At 52.5% G+C, this 19,627-nt stretch overlaps 8 protein-coding genes across 8 annotated transcripts; 3 read left to right on the forward strand and 5 right to left on the reverse strand.

The window, feature by feature from the left end:
* Positions 1-275: 275 nt before the first annotated feature.
* On the reverse strand, positions 276-1,396 carry B0T23DRAFT_315624 (glycosyltransferase family 28 C-terminal domain-containing protein; the record flags this gene model as incomplete). The annotated part of the gene is made up of 3 exons (XM_062834872.1): positions 276-561; positions 646-784; positions 850-1,396. 3 exons carry the CDS (start codon positions 1,394-1,396, stop codon positions 276-278), a joined length of 972 nt encoding a protein of 323 aa, XP_062692850.1.
* Positions 1,397-1,825: 429 nt separating this feature from the next.
* B0T23DRAFT_140835 (mitochondrial ribosomal protein) lies at positions 1,826-3,388 on the forward strand. The gene is made up of 2 exons (XM_062832353.1): positions 1,826-2,867; positions 2,965-3,388. Exons 1-2 carry the CDS (start codon positions 2,034-2,036, stop codon positions 3,277-3,279), a joined length of 1,149 nt encoding a protein of 382 aa, XP_062692851.1. The 5' UTR covers positions 1,826-2,033; the 3' UTR covers positions 3,280-3,388.
* Positions 3,389-4,328: 940 nt separating this feature from the next.
* On the reverse strand, positions 4,329-6,025 carry B0T23DRAFT_442013 (uncharacterized protein; the record flags this gene model as incomplete). Its single annotated transcript, XM_062840802.1, has 7 exons — positions 5,685-6,025; positions 5,597-5,624; positions 5,406-5,514; positions 5,207-5,287; positions 5,041-5,140; positions 4,580-4,807; positions 4,329-4,359 (listed from the first exon to the last, which is right to left on the reverse strand). Exons 1-7 carry the CDS (start codon positions 5,768-5,770, stop codon positions 4,329-4,331), a joined length of 663 nt encoding a protein of 220 aa, XP_062692852.1. The 5' UTR covers positions 5,771-6,025.
* Positions 5,704-9,657, forward strand: B0T23DRAFT_140879 (uncharacterized protein). Its single transcript, XM_062832354.1, has 3 exons — positions 5,704-5,970; positions 6,032-6,461; positions 6,535-9,657. The coding sequence occupies exons 1-3, from the start codon at positions 5,905-5,907 to the stop codon at positions 9,576-9,578; spliced, it is 3,540 nt and encodes a 1,179-aa protein (XP_062692853.1). The 5' UTR covers positions 5,704-5,904; the 3' UTR covers positions 9,579-9,657.
* A 352-nt stretch (positions 9,658-10,009) lies between these two features.
* Positions 10,010-12,688, reverse strand: B0T23DRAFT_140891 (uncharacterized protein). Its single transcript, XM_062832355.1, has 4 exons — positions 12,003-12,688; positions 11,004-11,930; positions 10,292-10,925; positions 10,010-10,205 (listed from the first exon to the last, which is right to left on the reverse strand). Exons 1-4 carry the CDS (start codon positions 12,443-12,445, stop codon positions 10,116-10,118), a joined length of 2,094 nt encoding a protein of 697 aa, XP_062692854.1. The 5' UTR covers positions 12,446-12,688; the 3' UTR covers positions 10,010-10,115.
* A 1,340-nt stretch (positions 12,689-14,028) lies between these two features.
* Positions 14,029-15,703, forward strand: B0T23DRAFT_315813 (uncharacterized protein; the record flags this gene model as incomplete). Its single annotated transcript, XM_062834884.1, has 4 exons — positions 14,029-14,419; positions 14,477-15,144; positions 15,226-15,286; positions 15,396-15,703. 4 exons carry the CDS (start codon positions 14,029-14,031, stop codon positions 15,701-15,703), a joined length of 1,428 nt encoding a protein of 475 aa, XP_062692855.1.
* A 239-nt stretch (positions 15,704-15,942) lies between these two features.
* B0T23DRAFT_395761 (uncharacterized protein) lies at positions 15,943-17,746 on the reverse strand (the record flags this gene model as incomplete). Its single annotated transcript, XM_062838207.1, has 3 exons — positions 15,943-16,055; positions 16,473-16,567; positions 16,650-17,746. The coding sequence occupies 3 exons, from the start codon at positions 17,744-17,746 to the stop codon at positions 15,943-15,945; spliced, it is 1,305 nt and encodes a 434-aa protein (XP_062692856.1).
* A 1,474-nt stretch (positions 17,747-19,220) lies between these two features.
* Positions 19,221-19,625, reverse strand: B0T23DRAFT_140964 (uncharacterized protein). Its single transcript, XM_062832358.1, has one exon. It carries the CDS (start codon positions 19,572-19,574, stop codon positions 19,266-19,268), a length of 309 nt encoding a protein of 102 aa, XP_062692857.1. The 5' UTR covers positions 19,575-19,625; the 3' UTR covers positions 19,221-19,265.
* Positions 19,626-19,627: the final 2 nt, after the last annotated feature.

The following is a 19,627-nucleotide window of genomic DNA, read 5'->3' on the forward strand; positions in this document are numbered from 1 at the left end:
TGGGCTTCAGCTGTCGTTGTACGGTGGTGATATTGCTTAAGACATCGACAGCCCCCACGGAACTCGACAGGAACAAACTGTGCCTAGTCCGAAAATCCGCTTGTGGAATTCTTAGTAACCATGCCGCAGACGGCACAATACGTGAGTTCCACGTTTACGCCATAGTGAAGGTGTATGCAAGCTCTCTTAAAAGATGGAACTCCACATGTCGAAATTAAGTTGTATGAATCGCCGCCCTGGTCATGCAATACCAACTGAACCGCCAACAGTGAAGCCTAGTCAAGATCCCGCTGGCGGCGATCCTGAACTGTCTCTCTTTGGGGCACTTTGGCTTGCTCCAACTCTCGCTGAAAGCTCTTCTCAACATTCCTGAGGTCTTGCAAGTGCTGCTGCTTGCGTAACTCGTCTGGATAGCAAGTTAGCGTCATCCAGTCAAACAAGGTCACGCGCTCCGAATCGGGCACCGGGAATGGTGGTGGTGAGTACGGTGGAAGATCTTTGAGCTTGAGCGGACCTTGGGCGACTAGTTCTAACGAGCGTGCGATTGCTTCGGTCAATTTCCTGGGTGAATGGGTGTCAGCTGTCTAGCCAGGAACATTGGGGTTACGATTGAGAGGACAAATGATCAATGGGCGAGAAACCTACCCTAGCCTACCATACACAGCGTCTCCTGTAGACTCCAACTCTTGAGCAAGCTCAGCTTGGTGGTTGTCCATCAGAGTTGGGTTGGGGACTACCACCAATGGTACCTGAAGCCGGAGTACTTCGAGAATTGTTCCAGAGCCTAGCCGTTTGGTTATTTAAAATGATCTCAGTGAGACAAATGATGACAAAAGGGGATAATCTCACCAGCGTGAGCAACCACCACACCCGGCATTCTCACGGACTTCTCGCCCCGTGACCTAATATAATGTTTGGTCATGTTCTCTGTAAAGGCAAAGCGTTCTATCGTGACAGGACTAGAAGGCAAAGATTTGACTTGTTCATCGAACCACTCGAAATCCTCGCCGCATTGTACTTTGAGAAGGTCAAAGTGGCTAATGGCTAGACAGTTGAGGAACTCTGGTTTGATAACCTCTGAAAGCAACGGCCGAAATCCGGCGGTAGCTCCCACTGTAACGAAGCATTGCCGGCCTTCCATGCTGGTTTCCTCGATCAAAGTCATGTTATTATCACTGCGGTTGCTGCTCGTCTGCTCTTCGCCGAGCTTTGGGCGTTTGGCTTCGCCTTCTCCTTTGCTTTCCTTGCGAATTTCCAGACCCTCACCAGAACTTGTAGAAGATTCCCGAGAGCTGATTGTTGTGATTGCGCTGGCGTCCCGTTTCTGTCCAGCAATCTGTTGCGTGTCTGTTGCCTCAGTGTCGGTGGTATGCTTTGTTGTCGTCAAGTGATCCATTTCGTCCGTGGTGCGTGGGTCAGTAAGGTGTCGTCTAGGTAGATATTCGTGAACCAAGAGGGCAATCCCAAATGACATTTGATATCCAATAAAAACGCGTGAGAATGATAGATCTTGTTGGGTATGTGTGTTCGAGTAAATGAAGGGATGTGAAGTATGCAGTGTGAGGTTAATGCTGAATGTTGAATCGAACAAGGGGGTGCGGTAAGGGTACCTGATCACGGTACCTGTGAGGGAGGTACCTGAAGCTCGACCAGACACTTATTACTGGTGGGTCGCGGCGGAGAAGGTACTCGTAGCGAGGTATCTCGAATCTGGGGAAGCTACAGTTGTTAAACTGTGGCGGGGTACCTCTCTCCAGCGCTGTCTTTCTGTGGCTTACGCTCTCCTCCGGACCCCTCCGGCTATGCTGCCCGCCCGCAATTGAGGCTGAGCCCAAATTTTTTGGATAGCTCTGGGCGCGATTGCGAGAAGCCCGGCGCCCGAGCGCCCGTGTCTCCGTCCCGAGTTGTTGCTCGGTCGCCCTTTGCTATCGAGCCCCGATCCCGACTCCCCCCGCGCGCCAGATTCCCACACACCAAGCTGCGTCACGGCCGCCCCTCCTCCGTCCGGATACCACAAACGACGACCCCCCGGGATGGCTTCCTCCGCCAATGCGCTCCGGCTCGGTCTCCGGACATGCAGTCGCCAAACACAAACATCCAATCTCCGCATCGCCGCCATCCAGCGCCGGGCCCTCTCCGCCACTGCGACACGATGTGAAGGCGTCCCCGTACCAAAGAGGGAAGATGACGCCAAACTCGAGTTCACCCGCCCCTACAACCCCGGCGAATTTCTGTCCGAAAAGCTGAGGTCGGACGACCTTCAAGACTGGGAGCGCGAGCGCTACGAGCGCGCCCTCACCTCGTGGGAGCAGACGCCCGACGATCTCAAGAGGGGGTGGTCGACCATGATCAGAGACATTGAGCAGGCGGCGGCGCCGCTAAGAAGGGTGGTCATGCCCAGGAGATCCACTTTCTGGTACGAGGAGGAGAAGGACACGGATCTCATCACCAACGAGGACGGCGAAGACGACTTCCACGAGAACGACATTATGAGTTTGGGTCACGGCAAGCTGGAGGAGCACCGAGAGTTCCGCGAGTATGCGCGCATCGCCGTCTGGGAGATGCCGCTGCTGTCCAAGTACGCCAAGCCGTTCGTGCCGCCGACGAGCGAGGAGGTCTTGCGCTTCCGCTACACCACATACATGGGCGAATTCCACCCCGCCGACAGGAAGGTCGTAGTTGAGTTCTGCCCCAAGGATCTCCGAGACCTCAGCGAGGTCCAGCAGCGCAAGCTTATGAAGCTGGCCGGACCCCGTTACAACCCCGAAAAGGATATTATCAAGATGAGCTGCGAGAAGTTTGAGCACCAGGCCCAGAACAAGCGCTACCTTGGCGATTTGATTGAGAAGATGATTGCTGCTGCCAAGGTACTGTTTGCATTGCGCCCTTTTTTTTTTTTTTTTTTTTTCTGGTATGGTCATCCCAAATACAGTTGCTAATGAAACCCCTCTACTACTACTATAGGATCCCAAGGATACCTTCGAGGACATCCCTCTTGATACCCGTCACCACACGTTCACCAAGAAGATCTCGTTCCCCAAGGAGTGGCTCCTCACGGAGGAGCGCAAGAAGGAGCTTGAAGCCGCCAGGCAACAGGCCCTTTTGAAGGATGCTGAGAAGGTTGTCCAAGGCGCATTGGTGGATGGCGCTGATGTTGTCAAGCAGTACCTGGAATCTGGCGCTGCTGAGGCTCTGCACGCCGTGCCTGTCATGGCGGGCCGCGGCGGCAAGGCTCTTCCCGGAGGCAAGGGTGGAAAGATGCAGCGCAGCAAGAGGTGAGGTGAGGTGGAGCGACGATGAAGCAAGAGGGGTAAGTGTGTGCTGAATGAAAGAAATAAACGAATGAAGGGGCGAAGCCAGGGAGGGCTGGACTGGGAAAAGAACAGGCAGCCAATTTTATGTTACGGCTGTTGCTGGCTTCGCTCCCGCAAACTGAGTTTGTTTCAGCCAGTGAAGCTTCTGGGGCGGAAAGGGGAAGCTGGCTAGTGTATGAAAATCTAGTGTACACCATCTGTCTGTATTAACATGTGAAGAAAGTCTGGCAGGCTTCGGGACGGACAAGAAGAAGTAAGCGGTGCCTCTTTACAGTTGCATGCCATGCCCATTGACGAAGGTCGGTCAAGTGGAAAGACGATGTTCAAACGCACGAAACAAAGATGATCTAAAGCCCAAATGAACGACATCAACTTTCCGAACGGAACCGAACCGTAATACGATACCCCGTTTCCCCATATTCAAGATGACGGCCGGCATCATTTCGGTATTTTCGCGCCGAGATGGTCGCGCTTATACCGGATAGCGGCATATCTGTGGCATTCTTCCAATTTGGAAGCGCGCGGTTATGGCAAGGACTTTGTGGCTGTCTTGCCATTGGTTTGGGCCGACAGCAACGCCAAAGAAGAGCCTGAGACAAGCCACAACCCCAGGATCATTCCTCCGAGAGTTGATCCTTATCCGCGGCAATTTTCATTCCAGTCTGGGATTAGAATTTAGTCATTCCGCTTGAAATGCTCGGCCAAGGACCAAGTGAACGGGATAAATACGAGAAAACCAAGTACCTACTCATTGGGCTGGCATATTTGGCGACCCTAGCCCTGACGAATGTGTACAACATGCCACGCGGCGGGAATACACCAGAGGTAACTTCCGTTCCGTCAGTAGATGTGGCGGTCTTAACGTTCGCTCAACCCAACTCTTGTTGTGAATGCGTACTTAGTTTCCTACTTTAAACTCGTCACACACGCATTGTTATTGGGTTGTACCCGGATCTGGGATATCCTCTCTCAAGAAATTTGGTTGGAAGATGACGCCGTGTCACACTTCGGAGCTTACACACAGCGGGGGGGAAAGCTCGAAGGTCTTGGATGTCATGAGCCAATCACTAATATCAGCTAGTGGTGGTACGTAAAGAGAATCTGGTGTCTGCACTAGCCAGGGCTAGCTACTACAGGATATTGAACATTCAAGAGGATATTCAAAGTATTATTGTGTAACCCCATCAACGGCAACGTGCTTCCCCACAGCTGGACACCGAATTCGATGATGCAGGGGTTGAACCTCAAGGTCAGACGGTACCTACCTTAGGTAGTGTGGCTCGGGGTTGCACCCAAGCCATTCCCTTGGCGTGCACATCGACGCCGCCTCGGCCTCGCACTGGCCCCTTTCGTCTTGGTACCTGACGTTCCTGGCGTTCCTGGCGACTGGGTGTGCAAAAATGAGACAAGACCCTTGCTTGCGGTGCATCCGCAGAATCTCATCTTCGGCCACTCTTCTCTGGGCATCTCCTCGCTCCCATTTCACTTGATCCCTTCTCACCAATTTTTATGTGTCTTTTCTGCTCTGTTCGGCGGCCCTCCCCTGGCATTCCCTTACATACCACGTTCCTTCATGTTCGTTCCAATCGTAGAAGGTGTTTCATCTGGATACGCGCAAAGGGATTTGCCCAGTCTCTCATTTTATTTCCGTCTGTCTCTCTTGGGACTCGCAGCCAGCGAGTCGCCTACAATAGCAATCAACAACATCAGCCACCAAGTCCTTCACTTGACTTTCATCCCGTCTCCCAATTGAACTACCTCGGCCACAATAGCAATCGGGTCGACCATAACTTGCGACGTCGCAAGCACGCAAACCCACTTTTGACCTGGCGATCAAACGTCAATCCGGTCGCCGTGGCCCACGGTCCCTTCTCCAATCCTCGAAACTCAACCTGTCGATCCGGGCTCATCACTGCCCATCACTTTGCCAATCGCTGGCCCCGTCCCCGTCCTCTGCGCACGCCCTCCGCAGTCTGCACCCCGCGAACGAGCCAACGAGTACACAATCAGTCAATCATCGAATTAGTCGGACATTTGAATTGCTCGCTTGCTTGCTTGCTTGCTTGCTTGCCGCCCGCATGCAGGCTGAACCTTCCCGATTCCAATCCGCAGACGCACGCAAATCCTCGGCGGCGCTTCCACAACCATTCTGAACCACCTGCGGCAATGCGACTCCAGTTGGAATAGGGCTCGACGGTTCCTCCACACAGCGAAGGAAACGACCCACTCATTCACCAACCAACTGCTTCTTCTCCTTCTTCTTCTTCTTCTTCTTTCTTTACATCGATTATCCTTTCTCTTCTTTCCACTCTCCAAGTTCATCGTCGTCGTCGATACCTTCATCGACGTCACGAATCTGGAGTGTCTTACCCCTTCACAGAGGTAGGCACAGTCAACACCATCGCTGGACGAGGGACGACTTGTGCCGACGGCGGGTCCGGGAGCATTCCACTCATAATCTTCTTTACTCTTTTCGGGTTTATTTCAATTGGTATCGACTGTGTCGATTGACCTAACTCTCCTTTCTTTACTCTTACCCGACTAGGACTTCTTTTGGGCAGCTCTACTTGCCCTTCAACTTGTTGACAAGATGGGGTTTTTTGATTTGTTCCGGCGAAAGGTGACTGTCCAACCGGAACAAAAGTGGGATTTTATCGTGAGCCTCCCTTACCCAGAAGCCAATTGATGGTCTCTTGCATCTACTAACCGCCATCAAGAGTCTTAATGACTTCAAATCCACATCAGTCTTCACCCCTTTAGCGTACGCCTACCTATGGGTTTCCATCTTTATCTCGTGCGCCGTCTACATCGTCGATATTTTCACCATGGTTCAACTGTTGGCTTTCCAGAAATGGTCTTCTCAGGTTCAACCAACCTCACTCATTCCTATCGTCGTATCAAAGTGGATTTTCACCATCTGCATTATCCTTTCTGCGGTCAACCTCATATACGAGCATATTCGTGCCAACCGAGCTATGCGCAGCGGAAGTGTCGCCGAATCCTTCCTTGATCACCTGGCTGCGAAACTCGAGAGTTTGCGAATTTTTGGCGGAAAAGGATGGAAGCGGTTCCTGGTTTTCGCCGCGTTGACCGAGAGTAAAAAGGGCGCTGAGTATATTGCACTGTTCTGCTACTTCAACTTCCAATGTAAGCCTCCCTCATCACCCCTCCCCCTTTTGTTGCCGTTGACCCAAATCATACTCATCAACGTGCCTATTAGCATGGATCCGTGTCCTTTTCTGTTCTGGACCTCGACAGGTTGTCAACGCATTCACCCTATACTCTTTTTACAACAGTAACCTCAGAGTAGATGGGCAGGATTTTGGAACCTCGATGATGGATTTCTTCAGAAAAATCGAGGCTTTTGCTGAGAACGACTACCGCCAAGCTGCTACTCTATCCGGCATGTGCTTTACACTGCTCATCTGGATCTTCTCATTCCTACAATTGCTGCTCTCCGGAGTCCTCTTCGTCTGCTTCTTGTGGTGTTATATCCCTCGTGCGGATGGCGGCTTGACTGGATTCTGCGAGCGCAAGGTCAACAAGCGCTTAAAGCAGATTGTGTCGGCCAAGATCAACGCGGCAATGGCCGAGGAGGAAGAAAAGAGGAAGAAGGCGCAAATGAAAGCGGCCAAGAAGAAGGGCGAAGATAGGCCGATGACAATGAAGGCGACACTACCGAATGTCGGCGCTAGCGTTGAAAGCAAAACCGAGAAGTTGCCCGAAATGCCATCGCTCAGCAGGCAAGATACGATGGCTACACTTCCGGCCTACACCTCTCGACCCTCCACCCCGGGGGGCTACGAGCTTGGGTCGATCGAAAAGAGACCGATGCCGCCATCCCGTGCAGGAACCTTTGCGACGCAATTCTCTGGCGCCTCCAGTACGTCACTCATCGGGGCAGCTGCCGAGCCCGCTAGGCAGCGCGCCAATGATGCTCCTACTGTTCCCAAGATCGATATATATAATATCCCACCGACAAGAACAGCAACTATGCTTTCACAGAGCAGCTATGGAACTGCGTCGCAGTCGAACTTCGAACCGCGTCCTCTTGGTAGGGCCGCTACTGGGCTGTCTAACTACGATACTGCGTCGTCGCAGTCAGACTTTCAACCTCGTCCCCCTATTAGAACGGCCACTGGGATATCCAACGTCAGTTCTGTGCCTTCACAGCAACCGAGCTTTCAGCCACGGCCACTTACAAGAGCTGCGACTGGCATGTCCAACATGGGCCCTGGGCCTCAGTCGCAGTTCCAGCCGAATCAGCCTCGGCCTTTTACTCGGGCTGCGACTGGGTTGTCTAACACGAGTGCTGGACCCCAGTCCCAAGCGGACTATCAGCCTCCTAGGGCTGGAACAGTTCCACCCCAGAACAACTTTAGACCTGGCATGCAACAGCCACCTCCTCCTAGGGCTGGAACAGCCCCTCCAAGAAATGATTTCGGGCCTCCAATGCAACAGCCAAATTCCACGTTTGGACCTGGCTACACTGATAGTCCCGCGACTTACTCGACCGCAACGATGCCCGCTTTCCAGCTACCCGCTAGGGCGCCGACTGCTCCTCCGATGAGCTATTCTAACAACAACTACAGGGGCGCCGAGCCGAGACCGATTGAGCGTGCGTATACTGGTAACGTCGGAAACCAAAGTCAATACGACAACTTCTCGGCAGGTAGCCATGTACCTCGAACCAACAACCCCTATGGTGGTTTTAGTGGCCACATGTCGAACGGGTACGATCAGGATGGCTACGGTGGTGGTTACGGCCAGGATATCTATAGGCAGGACAATTACGGACAACAAGGTTATATGTATGATGATAACGGCCATGACAACTACGGGCAGGATGGCTATGGGTATCCAGCGCAGAACAACTCACAGATGCCTCCAAGGCTGGGAAGCGCTCCACCACCACAGACGCAACCAGGATACCAACCGTACATTCCCCAGAGGACCATGACCGCTCCGCCGGAGGGGCAGCCCTACTATCACCATCAGCAGAAACCTAGCAAGAGTTCTCTGAGTAGTGTGGCTGAACTACCAGCTGAATTGCCGGTCGAAACCTCGAGTGAACAGCTGCCCCCCGCCAGAGCAGGAAGTGTCACCTCAGATTATCTCGAGTACATGATGGACGGCTCGCCTAGCTCGAGGAAGACGGATGCTCCTCCCAAGACGAGAACTGGAAGCGTAAGCAGCCAGGGCAGTAGTGGTGCTGCTACTCAGGAAACCAAGAGTAGCGGGACGCACTCTAGGCAAGGAAGCGCCGGTAGTGTTTCCAAGGCTGTTGGTGCTGGCAATAATAGCACAAGCAGCAGCAGGAAAGGAAGCGTGGCTTCTTCCGTCAGCAGTAGCAGCAGTTCTCATCAGAGGCAAGGCAGTGTCGGCAGCGTTGCATCTACTGCTTCTTCTCGTCGAGATCCGGAGACTACTACTGCTCATGCCAGGCAAGCCAGCAACGATAGCGTCGCTGCTACCCCATCTCCCGCCAGCCGTGAGGATTACTTGGCCAACAACACCCTTGCTCGACAAGCAAGTAACGATGCTGCTTCCAGTGATCACCTCGGTGGTAACAGCGATAATGATGTCAGGCCAGAGAGCAGCGCCAGCAACAGCCGCGCTACGGCACAGCAGCAGGAGGAGGAAGATGAAGAGGACGATTACTTCGGCATCAACCGCGCTCTCTCTCAGGACCAGCAACAGCGCCAGCAGCCCGCCTCTTCTGACCGCGAAGTCGACAACGACGCCGAAGATCTTTTCGGCCCCACCACCTTCGGCAACACCTTTATGCGGACCAACACGGCTCCCATTGCTTTAGACAGCAACAGTAGTGATGGTGATATCAGACCGATAGCAAGGACGGCTACTGCTCCTGCTTTCCTTCAGCATCCACAACAACCGCAACAGCAGCAGCAGCACCAAAAGCAGGATGAGGATGAGGACTATTTCAGCCAACCGAGCTATCAATCGAGCTACCAACCGAGCTACAACAATTACAACAACAATAACGTCAATAACTACAATCAAAGTAACAACACTATCAATAGCAACAACAATAATAGCAACTACCACAACAATAACGGATGGAACGAGGACATTGAGCGAGGAGAAAGGATCATGGACATGAGGCAGAATCAGATACCCCACAACAATGGAGGAGGAAACGGAGAAAACGGACGATATGCCGGAGGGGGGTATGGAGGACAAGGAAGGGGAGGAGGAGATTATGACTATGATGGTAGTGGTTACGGTGGTGGCAGATGGTAGTGTGTCTTTGAGCTATCTTACGCCCAACCCAACTGCCTAAACAAGATATTACTGTTTACAGTATGTTTTGGTTCAGTTGGTAACTGGTAATTACGAACAACAGCAACACTGTGTATTTTTCTTTCTTGCTTCCTCTACAAAAACCTCGTTGGTTTTATTAGTTTATGATAGGCACGCACAATACCCCTGTTTCTTTGTGTTTACCAACTGCACAACGCTTATAGATGAAAGACGGCGAACAGAAAGGCGGGTATAAGGATATCATACTAACTGACTTCTTGGGAAAGCACAACGATGCAAAACTACCTGATACTGGCGTAAACATGTAGGGTATCCTATCTCAATCCCCTTTTCTTCTTCCCTTCTAATGAATGAATGCCAAACAATGCTAGTTTGTCCCATCCGCTTGACCTTACCATAGTGGCTAGGATGAGTGTCTTCTGGCCTCCTCCTCTTTCCCTTTGCAAGGTGTCATTACGATTACCCCTTCTCATGTCCTAACCGACTCCTCTCAAACAATGCTCGGGCGAGGCTAGGTTATTTCCCATCAAGACAATCCGAAATCTCCTTCGAGTACTTTTCCTTCACCGCTCTCCTATTAATCTTTTGCGTAGCAGTAACAAAACCCTATCATGAAAATCTGTTAGTATCATTATCGCCATAAATCGTGTCATCACGGACCGAGAGAAAACAATAAATAAAAAAGAACTCACATTCACCGGCGTCCACTCATCATCAACCAACACCACGCCCGCCACCGTCTCCATTCCACTTAACCCAGCCCTCCTCCCCACACTCTGCAACTCCTTCAAAACCGCATCCCTCAACTTCCTATTCCTGTGCATCTCACCCGGCGCTTCCGCGCCTAGTCCCAACTCCTTTGCTTTCTCTGTCAACGCCTTCTCATTAGGTACCACCACCGCGATCGGCCTCGGGGCACTATTGTCACCATGCACCATAATATTATGCACAAATACCGCTCCTCTATACACAGCCTCGAGTTTCTCCAGGGCAATGTACTCGCCGCCCTGGAGCTTGACGAGGTTCTTGACGCGGTCGATTACCCGCAAATGGCCGTTGGCGTCGATCTCGCCAATGTCGCCGGATTTGAACCACCCGTCGGGGGTGATGGCTTTGGCGGTTTCTTGGGGGTTTTCGTAGTACTCTTTTATGACGCAGGCGCCACGGAAGAGGATTTCTCCCTGGGGCGGAACCGTGTCGGTGTGGTAGTTGAGTTCGGGGAGGGAGACGAGTTTCATTTCCACGGCGGCGGGCATCGCGCCGATGGCGTTGGAGGTCCATTGCATGGGGGAGCCGAGGGCGCCGTTGCCGCAGGTCTCGGTTAGGCTGTTTTTGACTTGGTGAGCAACGCGTTTTTAACAAAGTGAAATAATACTGATTTAAGACAGACAGAAAATCACTTACCCATATCCGTTTAGCATGGGCGCAACCACCATGGACATGAAATGCTGCGTGGAGGCGGCGATACCACTGGCGCCGTTGACAATGAAGCGCAGCTCGCCACCCGTCATGGTGCGCACCTGGCCAAAGACGAGATCATCGAAGATGGTCTTTCCCGGTAGGTTATTGGAGACGAGGAAGGACTTGATGTTGTAGGCGCCCCAGAACAGGGCCTTGGTGAGGGCGCCGGCGCTGTTGACCTTGCCCTCGATGCCCTTCTTGACGGTCTCCCAAACCTGCGGAACGCCAACCATGATGGTGGGCTTGAAGGCGCGCATGTCGCCCGGGCAGTTGCGCATGCTGGTGTCGGAAAGGGTACGGGCATTTGAGTACCCAAGGGTTCCTCCAACGAAGACGCCGAGGTTCTCGAGGACGAGTTCGAAGATGTGGGCAAGCGGCAGGTAGGCGAGGACTCGGTCGCGGTGGGTGACGGATTCCTCCATGACGGCGTAGAGACCGGCTACGGCGGCGACAAAGCCAGCGTGACTGACGGGAACGCCCTTCGGTGGACCGGTGCTGCCGGAGGTGTACATGATGCAGTAGGTATCGTCCGGATTGGGGGGTGTGAGTGGGACGGGGTTCTCTTCGCCGAGAGCACGAAGCTCTTCGAAAGAGAGCACGGTAAGGTCCGGGTGCTCGGCCTTGAAGGCATCAATCTTGTCTTGGGACACGGGCTGCGTAGTGTGGTTGTTGTAGATGACGACCTTGACGGATGTAGCCTCCTTGAGCGGGTTCGTAGCTGTCTTGAGAAGGTGAGGGTCGGTGAACATGGCGCTCGCCTTGCTCTGGACAAGGGAGTGTTGGACGCCGCTCTCACCGAGGGTGTCGTATGCGGTAACAATGGTGAGAGACTGGGACGAGGCGGCATGCGACATGCCGAGCCATTGGGGGCTGTGGTGTGCATAAAGACAGCATTAGCAAAGTGCAGATGCAAGAAGGAGTAGGTAAAAAGTGGGAGCGTACCTCGTAGTAGCAAAGATGTGCAATTTGTCCTTGGGTTCCAAGCCGAGCTTGCGAAGACCAGCGCCTGTCTGCTTCACGATGGTGAAATATTCTCCATAGGTGATGTACGAATACGGAGTAAGCTCAAAGTACTGCCATTCCTTGTCCACCATGACGGTCTCGCCGTCGACGACCTTGGGGACCTTTTTGATGTCCTTGTGAAGCTTGATCAGCTTGCGGCTTCCTATGGCGCGCTCATCACCGTACAGCTCCACGGTTCTAGTAAGGAGGTCTAGAGTGGTGTTGACTCCGGGGGCAGGGCGAGTCGCGAGGCCATTCTTAGCCTTGGGATGTCGGCGGGGAATGGTCTCGCCTGGGATCGGTTGGGCATTGGGGTCCTCGACGGTAAAGGGAGGTTTCTGAATGAAGTGCAAAGGCACGTTTCCGGGCCCTGTGTTCGCCATGGTAGTCAAGTTGTGTGTGATGAATTCGAGTGGTTAGAGGAGGAGGAGGTGTTGCCCGAGGGTATTATACAGATAGGTCATTAGGTCGGGTCGGGCCGAGGCTTGTGGAAGTGTCAATCAAAGCGGAACCGGGAGACGGTCAAGGATTGTTGTTGGGCCGGGATTGCGAATAGGGTAGCTGTCAGACGTGTATCCGACATGGAGTCAGGCAGCTTGTTGAGGTTGAAGTAAAAGCGAAATTGATTGCTCCGAGCCAGAGTGCTCAGACGGTAAGTACCTAAGGGAGAGCTACGGCTGTCGCGGATGGTCTCTTCCGTTGTTGCCGTCGTGTGACAACTTGACGGACATACTACTGTAGAGGATGTACGTAGAAGAGGTTCACAATAACCTGGAATTAGGGAGTGGAGAGGACGTGGACCGTGTTGTCCAACGTTACGGGGTGTACACTTACAGTACATGACGGTTGTACAGATGACCTCAGTAGAACATGCTGCTGACATTCAAGGCAACACGTATCTTCGTGGGCCATCATCATCATCATCATCATCATCAAGATTCGGTTGTCGAGGTCCGCTCGTCTCACTTCCGGCGACCGCGTCACCTACCATCCACTTTGTGCCCCGCGGCGCCGTGTGACGTCGCTTTGCATCGATGTAAGCTCGCTGGAAAGTTCATTAGCACGGGACTTCACTACCTAGGTATGTAGGTACTCTGCTCAACAGCCTCAACTCGGGCAACCACCACCACGGCACTTCATCGATTGTCAAGCAAAGAGTTAGGTTGGTACTCACTCTGTACCTCTACGTTTCGAGGATTTCAGAGTCTCTCCAACTTTTTTGCCTTGAAGGAGGTTGTTTCGTTCCTTTTCCTTACACATTGTTTTGCAGACCCCTGCCACAAGAACCGCGCTAACAAACGAACCAGCATTGAGCTGTGAAAGCTCCATTGTCACGAGCTTCAAACTGTCAGTGGGTGCCACTAAAACGAGCGGAGGCTGTCAGCGGCTTAGCACGGTAAGCACTTGTAAACAGACTAAGTAACAGGGGTCCTATAACTTTAAATTCGTTGAGTGCTCTGTTCCATTCCGAGCTGCCTGCCGAGGCATCTCCAACTGAGAACATCCACATTGACGACTTCGTTCCTTGTTCAAGAGAGGAAAAGCGGAAGCATGTGAAGTTTCTTAGTGAGGACCGACGGGGAATATATCTTTGAACGAAACACAATGCACGGTGGACAGGCTGGAGTTCTGACCTTGCTCAATCCGGATTGCACCAACTATCAACACCAGTAATGAATTGTAGCCCTCCTCGCTTCGTAGCTTGCTGACAGAAGCTGCTGTTAATTTGGTTAACGCTGCCTAGCCTGGACGATATGATTCATGATTGGGTAGACCAGCATCAACATAGCCTCTTTTCACCAAATCCTTCACCATTGACGGCACAACATGGTTGCCTCCACACCATCACCGACTTGCTTTTATTCCCAACAAGATCGCCAAGTTTTGGTGATGGCTGCCTCACTGTTTCCTGTTGGGATTCACTACGTACCTTTGGACATTCGCGCCTGGGCCAGAAGATATCCAGATGACCGGCTTTGGAAACAACACGCCAGAAGGGTTCAAACTCCCTGAGCAGACTTTCAGCTTCGATACCCTTGAGAATCACTTCCTCACACCATCTGACATCGGCCACGCTTCGCACAACAATGCGTATACACAAACCCGTTACTCCAGCTCCGACTCCGTCTCCGGTTCGGGCTGCGAGTCGACCTCGGACACCACCGTCTCCGCAACCGTCACTGTGCGGCGTAACAAGCCCATCCCGCGAAAAGGTCACACCAAATCCCGACGTGGTTGCTATACCTGTAAACGCCGGAGAGTCAAGTGTTCCGAGAAACTGCCCGAGTGCGACAACTGCACCCGCATAGGCCTGATTTGCGAATATCCCGAACCGCCCAACCCGTCTGCTCTGTCACGTTTGGTCACTAGATCAGGAACAGGACAGCAAGCTCGACTGGCCAATTCTTCACCAGCAATGATCCTGCAACAAAATCCCACTTCTCTCGCCCCTGTATTCACCATGGAAGACCTCCGCTTCTTCCACCACTTCCTAATTGCCGCTTACCCGCCTCTCCCCGTACAAGCACACAGTGTCTGGGATAATGTGGCAGCTTTATCCCATGGTTACGACTACCTAGTCCACGCCATGCTCGGCCTGGCCGCCTCACACCTCTCCCTTGTCACCTCCTCCCCCTCTTCCTTCTGCTCATCCCGCTCCTCCGGCTCCCAAGCAGCCCTCTCTCATCGAATAAAGTCCATCTCCCTCCTCAACCGCTCCCTCAGCACGCCCTGCTCTTCGCCAGCCGAAGGCGACGCCCGCTTCGCTTCCATTCTGATTCTTGCCTTCCAGGCAAGGTGCTTACCGGACGGCATGACCGAGTTCCTGTCCATGATCAGGCTGTGTAGCGTCATTGCTGGTGCGGGCGAGAACTCGATCTTCAAGGATTTGGCGGAGAGAGGGTATTTGGATAGCATGAGGAAGATGACGGCCAAAACGAAGGCGGAGGAGCTGTCAAGGAAAGGGTTCATGTTGGAGCCGGAGCAGGAGAGGTTGGTTGATGGGTTTCTGGCGAGTTTGGGGAGACTTAGGGTCAGGATACTGGAAACGGGAAGGAGGAATGAGGATGGGGAGGAGGAGGGCGTGGGCTCGGGCTCAGGCCAGGACTTGGGCTTGGGCTTGAGCTTGGTCGAAGAAAAACAAGAAAGGGGGAGGGAATTGCAGATGAGGATATTGGAAGGGTTGGAAGACGCTGCAAAGACGACTAAAGTGTCACCGGCTGAAGGTCAGTGTTGCTCTCGACCCCCTTGTCCCCCTTCTTTGCCTCATCTTTATCTGTCGGTGCTTTGCGAATCCAGGCAAGCTGTGAAGCTGACTGACCATCCGCACTGCAGCGTTCCGAGAATTAACAAGCCTTTACTCGCACATGATTAGAGCTTCAAACGCCGATTTTGCCTTCATCACCGACCCTGCAAATTACCGAGCCCAGATTCTTATTCTGCACTTCTTTCTTATGGAACATGCTCTGGGCGATCTGAGTCTGGGCGCCTTCCGGTCGCGCTTCGGATTTCGACGAAAGGTCTGCTTTGCCTGGCTAAACGAGGTCACTACGCGGTTACCCAAAACAACCGAATACGCCGAGCTGATAGAGTGGCCGCTGGAGTTTGGGCAAAAGTTTTTAATTCCAAGGGAGTCCATCTGATGGGAGTGTACGGCGGTCAGGAAGCCCTGCAGAGAATGCAACTTGACATCAATTCGTTGGTCATTTTTCAGCATCACCTAGAGGTACATGTCCAACTTCTTTACGAAAACCATGTAGTCTCTCCTCGCACCCAAGTCGTAGATCTCTCCGTTCAGTTACGTTTAATATTCGTTCCAATATTTAACTGATTTTAATCACCTGCTCGTATCATGGAATTGCCCTGCCATGCAATAGACTGGCTAGCGGTTCAAGAATAGAGAGCTGGTGGCTTCAGAGACGCGCATCTTGCCCGGAGAGACTGAGAGGTCTGGGTCAGGATGAGGAAACACATTGGAAGTGAAGAAGGATGAAACTGGACGGCAACAGCAGGTACATATTAGAGTTAAGATTCACTCAATAAGGAGAACTGCACGAAACATGGGAATGACTAGAGGTATTTCATTAAGTGCTCGTCGGAAGGAAAGATCCAGGAGAGACAATGCGCGCCGAGCTGAGTGAACAGACAATGGTTTGGTAGTGAGTGGGCGACGACTGCCACAGCTCGATAAGAGAAAGAACAAACTCAGAAAATGACCGAGACCAAGGGCGAAAAAAAAAAAAAAAAAAAAAAAGAACATACAACACCAGGGATTCGCTGGTCGTCACCGACCCAACTAGTAGTCTGGCCCTCACTGGCTTATCTATGGGAGAGCGGACGGGATCCCGAGTTTTCCAGTGGGTATGGTCGTATGTGACAGAACTTCCATAGCTGTGTGCCTTATATTCATACCTTTGACTTTGTAGATGACGATTATGCTTTCTTGTTCACCCATCAACCGTGCGATTACCGACACGTCGCAGCGAACAATGTGGCGAGTCGCCCACCTTAAAGCATAAGTACCAACAGGGGCATCATTGCCTTTTATCGTTGGAAAACGTTTCTGACTTTTTCACGGGGCGATCTTACTTCTTCTCCTCCACATCCTCTTCCCTCTCCCTTTTTCGTCCGCCGCCACCACTCCCGGCTGCAGCAGCATCTCCTCCCAGAAGCTCCTCACCCAACCCTTCCAAGAAGTTATCCGCCATCTTTCTTGCCCTCCTCTCCTTGATCTCCTTCCTCCTCTCTTCAATCTCTCTCTTCCTCTTCTCCAAGATTTCCTCCCGCTCCCTCCTCTTCTCCTCCGTCTTCTTGCGTTCTTCCTCTAGCGCCCTCATTTCCTCCTCTCTCTTCTTCTCGTCCTTGCTGAACTGGAAAAATCCCACACCCTTGGTGCGGATCTCCCAGTTCGCGTCGTAATGGGTCGGCGGAGGCGGCGTCGCGCTCCTGTCGCGCTTGGCGGCTAGCTCATTGATAGTTTCCAACCGGTCCGCAGTCACAGTGGCGGCAAAGGCTTCCGTCTGGATGGTATCGCCTACGATCAGCTGCTCGGGCTCGGCAGGGCGAGCGGACATTTGCGTGAGTTCGGCGGCGGAGGAGCGGGAGCGCTCCAGCTTGGCCTTTTGGGCTGGCGTGACGAGGCGGGTGCGGCCAAAGTCGTCGGTGTACTCTATTAACTCTTCCTTTTCTTCCTCGGACCCTTCATCCTCTGATGAAGATGACACCTCGCCAGTGTGGCCTGTTTTCTTCTCTTGCTCCTCCGCCCATTTCCGATCAAAGTCAACCAGGCCGATTTCCTTGCCGATATAATCCCCGCGTTGCATGGCGGCATAGAGACGGGCCTTGTGCTCCATATTCCGGCGGGCGCGTTCAAGCTCCCTCTTCTCATCTTCGGTGCCCACGGGCTCTTTGAGCGTCAGCTTGCCGTCTCTGTCCTCGTTAACGGTCTTCGCGCCAGGCTTAGTCTTCTTTTTCACCCCAGAAAAGATGTCCTTGCCAGCTTTAGAGGGCCGCGCACGACCGGTTGTGGCTGTTGTGCTGGCAGGTGATGATGTTGATGACGCTGAGGACGCGGCGAGAAGTGAGCTAAGCTGGGACGAGAAGGTTAGAGAACCAGAAAGATTCAACTCCTTCTTTTGTTTCTTGGGCGCTGGTTGCCCGTAGAGATTCGGATCTTGCAGAGGCATTATTTCGGAAGTTTGTGTGTTTCTCGCCGTGTTGATGCGCAGATATCTGGAAAGCCGAAGCCTCGTTGGGTGAGTTTCAAGGCTGCCCGTGCAGTTGATATTTCAAGTAATGTGTTGGAATAAAAATGACTATACGATCTCGATTCCTCCGATCCACGGTTGCAGGGTTATGAGCTCTGGAATCTAGGGTAGGATTTGCGTATGATTAAGTTTCGAGCTGCAGTGCCGTTGTGAAAGAATGGCGACGGGAAGTTTCAGTTGTGAGCAGGTCGTGCCGGTCCAGGCTTCCGAGAATAGAAGCAGTCACAGCACTGAAGCTCTATCAATTATCAGTAGCGTGTGTCATCTCCGTGGAATCTGGGGTTGTTCGCCCCGCACTGTAAGCGCAATGGAAGCAGGATGTTGCGGGACCCTTTCCTTTTCAATACAGCCTTACATACCTGGTAACGCCAGTGAACAATACCATACATAAGTAAGCATGTAAATTACACTCTCGACATGATGGGTGTTAGTTACCTATTGTCAACGCCCCAGCATTATCCATCGCAAGACAAGAGGTGGTCAAGCACGTATTGCCCCTGTGACTGGTTCTGTCTGTGACGTGGAAGGAGAAAAAGGGCGTCATAACTGTTTTCTGTTTGGACGAACCTACCACCCACTCATTGTCCTCTCCACCCGATCGAGCGGTGCTAGACTGCTGAGTTTGCCAGTGGTGGCCTCGCCCCTGAAGTGTCAATGTCAACCTAATGCTTCCACCTCCATTCTGAGAAACTGTCATGGTGTCCCACCTTTCCAATCAGTCATGGATTCCATGCCTTTAACCTTGGGTACCCCGAGTTGTGCCTGTCTACATACAGGTAGCTTGTAGCCCAACTTAAACCTTATCTCCGCCGATCTCCTTTTCTGACCACAACAACGAACTGAACCCCAACACGCCTTCTTCCTCATCCTCCCCGCCTTTAACTGCATTTGTTTTATGTCACACTGCGTCCACGTTCTGCGTTTTTCCTGGATGTAACACCTTGATACCCGGCATTCGTTATCTACAATCCCAGACACTTCATGTGCTGCTCCCCGCGTTCTACTTCACGCATCGCTTTCCGGTACTCGTTGGCTTCAGTTTTTCCGACAAGCGACATCACTGATCTGCAACAAACAAAGGGCGCTTACCACTTCTTCCTCATTGACCTCTCTGCTCACCTCACATCGGATTTGGCTTCCTGGTGGGAAGTTTATCTTGTCCTCCAAACACCGAGTCACGATAATGATCAGCTTCGAATCCAACCCGAACTATTAGACAAGGCAGCCACCCGACACTTACACCACCTTGTCTTCCCATCGACGTGCTGTGCCTCCTTGACCGAGGTTCAGCCCGGACAACAACGACAACGGCCACAACAACAACAAAAGCTAGAAACATATATATAAATATATCCTACAGCTACGAATACTTCAGACACTCTGAGAGCTGCATCCACTTGCGGCCTGCACCCAGGAAAGATCTCCATCAAAAGTATCATTATTCCAATTTCGGCTGCTGTCCGCGTCCCTCGGCTTTAGAACGTACGCGCGACCCAGGTTTTGGACATTGATCTCCTAACTTGAGGTAACATAGGGTGACAGTGACGGCGACGGACAGAAGACCGGATGGGCTCCAACTTTTTTTTTTCTTATAACGGCACGTCACCTTCTTCAACGTCCATCTGCACAGCAGCACTCTGTTGGTTACCTTCGTTTCACCACCAACTTGTTCACCAAGAGTTGGCCGGTTCGGATTGGTGCTCTCTGGACATACCTGAAAGTAGAAGAGACGAAAGACCTCTACCATTCTACCGCCAATCCGAAGCACTGATACATAACCCACCACCCCCCCCCCCCCCC

The sequence above is a fragment of the Neurospora hispaniola genome (assembly GCF_033458365.1).
Source record: "Neurospora hispaniola strain FGSC 10403 chromosome Unknown B0T23scaffold_4, whole genome shotgun sequence".
NCBI classification, from domain to species: domain Eukaryota; kingdom Fungi; phylum Ascomycota; class Sordariomycetes; order Sordariales; family Sordariaceae; genus Neurospora; species Neurospora hispaniola.

Coding starts and splice junctions, on each gene's coding strand:
- B0T23DRAFT_140835 (XM_062832353.1), top strand. CDS start 2,034: ATGGCTTCCTCCGCCAATGCGCTCCGGCTCGGTCTCCGGACATGCAGT. Junction 2,868..2,964: donor AGATGATTGCTGCTGCCAAG/GTACTGTTTGCA, acceptor CTACTACTATAG/GATCCCAAGGATACCTTCGA.
- B0T23DRAFT_140879 (XM_062832354.1), top strand. CDS start 5,905: ATGGGGTTTTTTGATTTGTTCCGGCGAAAGGTGACTGTCCAACCGGAA. Junction 5,971..6,031: donor AACAAAAGTGGGATTTTATC/GTGAGCCTCCCT, acceptor ACCGCCATCAAG/AGTCTTAATGACTTCAAATC. Junction 6,462..6,534: donor CTGCTACTTCAACTTCCAAT/GTAAGCCTCCCT, acceptor CGTGCCTATTAG/CATGGATCCGTGTCCTTTTC.
- B0T23DRAFT_140891 (XM_062832355.1), bottom strand. CDS start 12,445: ATGGCGAACACAGGGCCCGGAAACGTGCCTTTGCACTTCATTCAGAAA. Junction 10,926..11,003: donor CCCATGCTAAACGGATATGG/GTAAGTGATTTT, acceptor AGTCAAAAACAG/CCTAACCGAGACCTGCGGCA. Junction 10,206..10,291: donor ATGAGTGGACGCCGGTGAAT/GTGAGTTCTTTT, acceptor TTTTCATGATAG/GGTTTTGTTACTGCTACGCA.
- B0T23DRAFT_140964 (XM_062832358.1), bottom strand. CDS start 19,574: ATGGTAGAGGTCTTTCGTCTCTTCTACTTTCAGGTATGTCCAGAGAGC.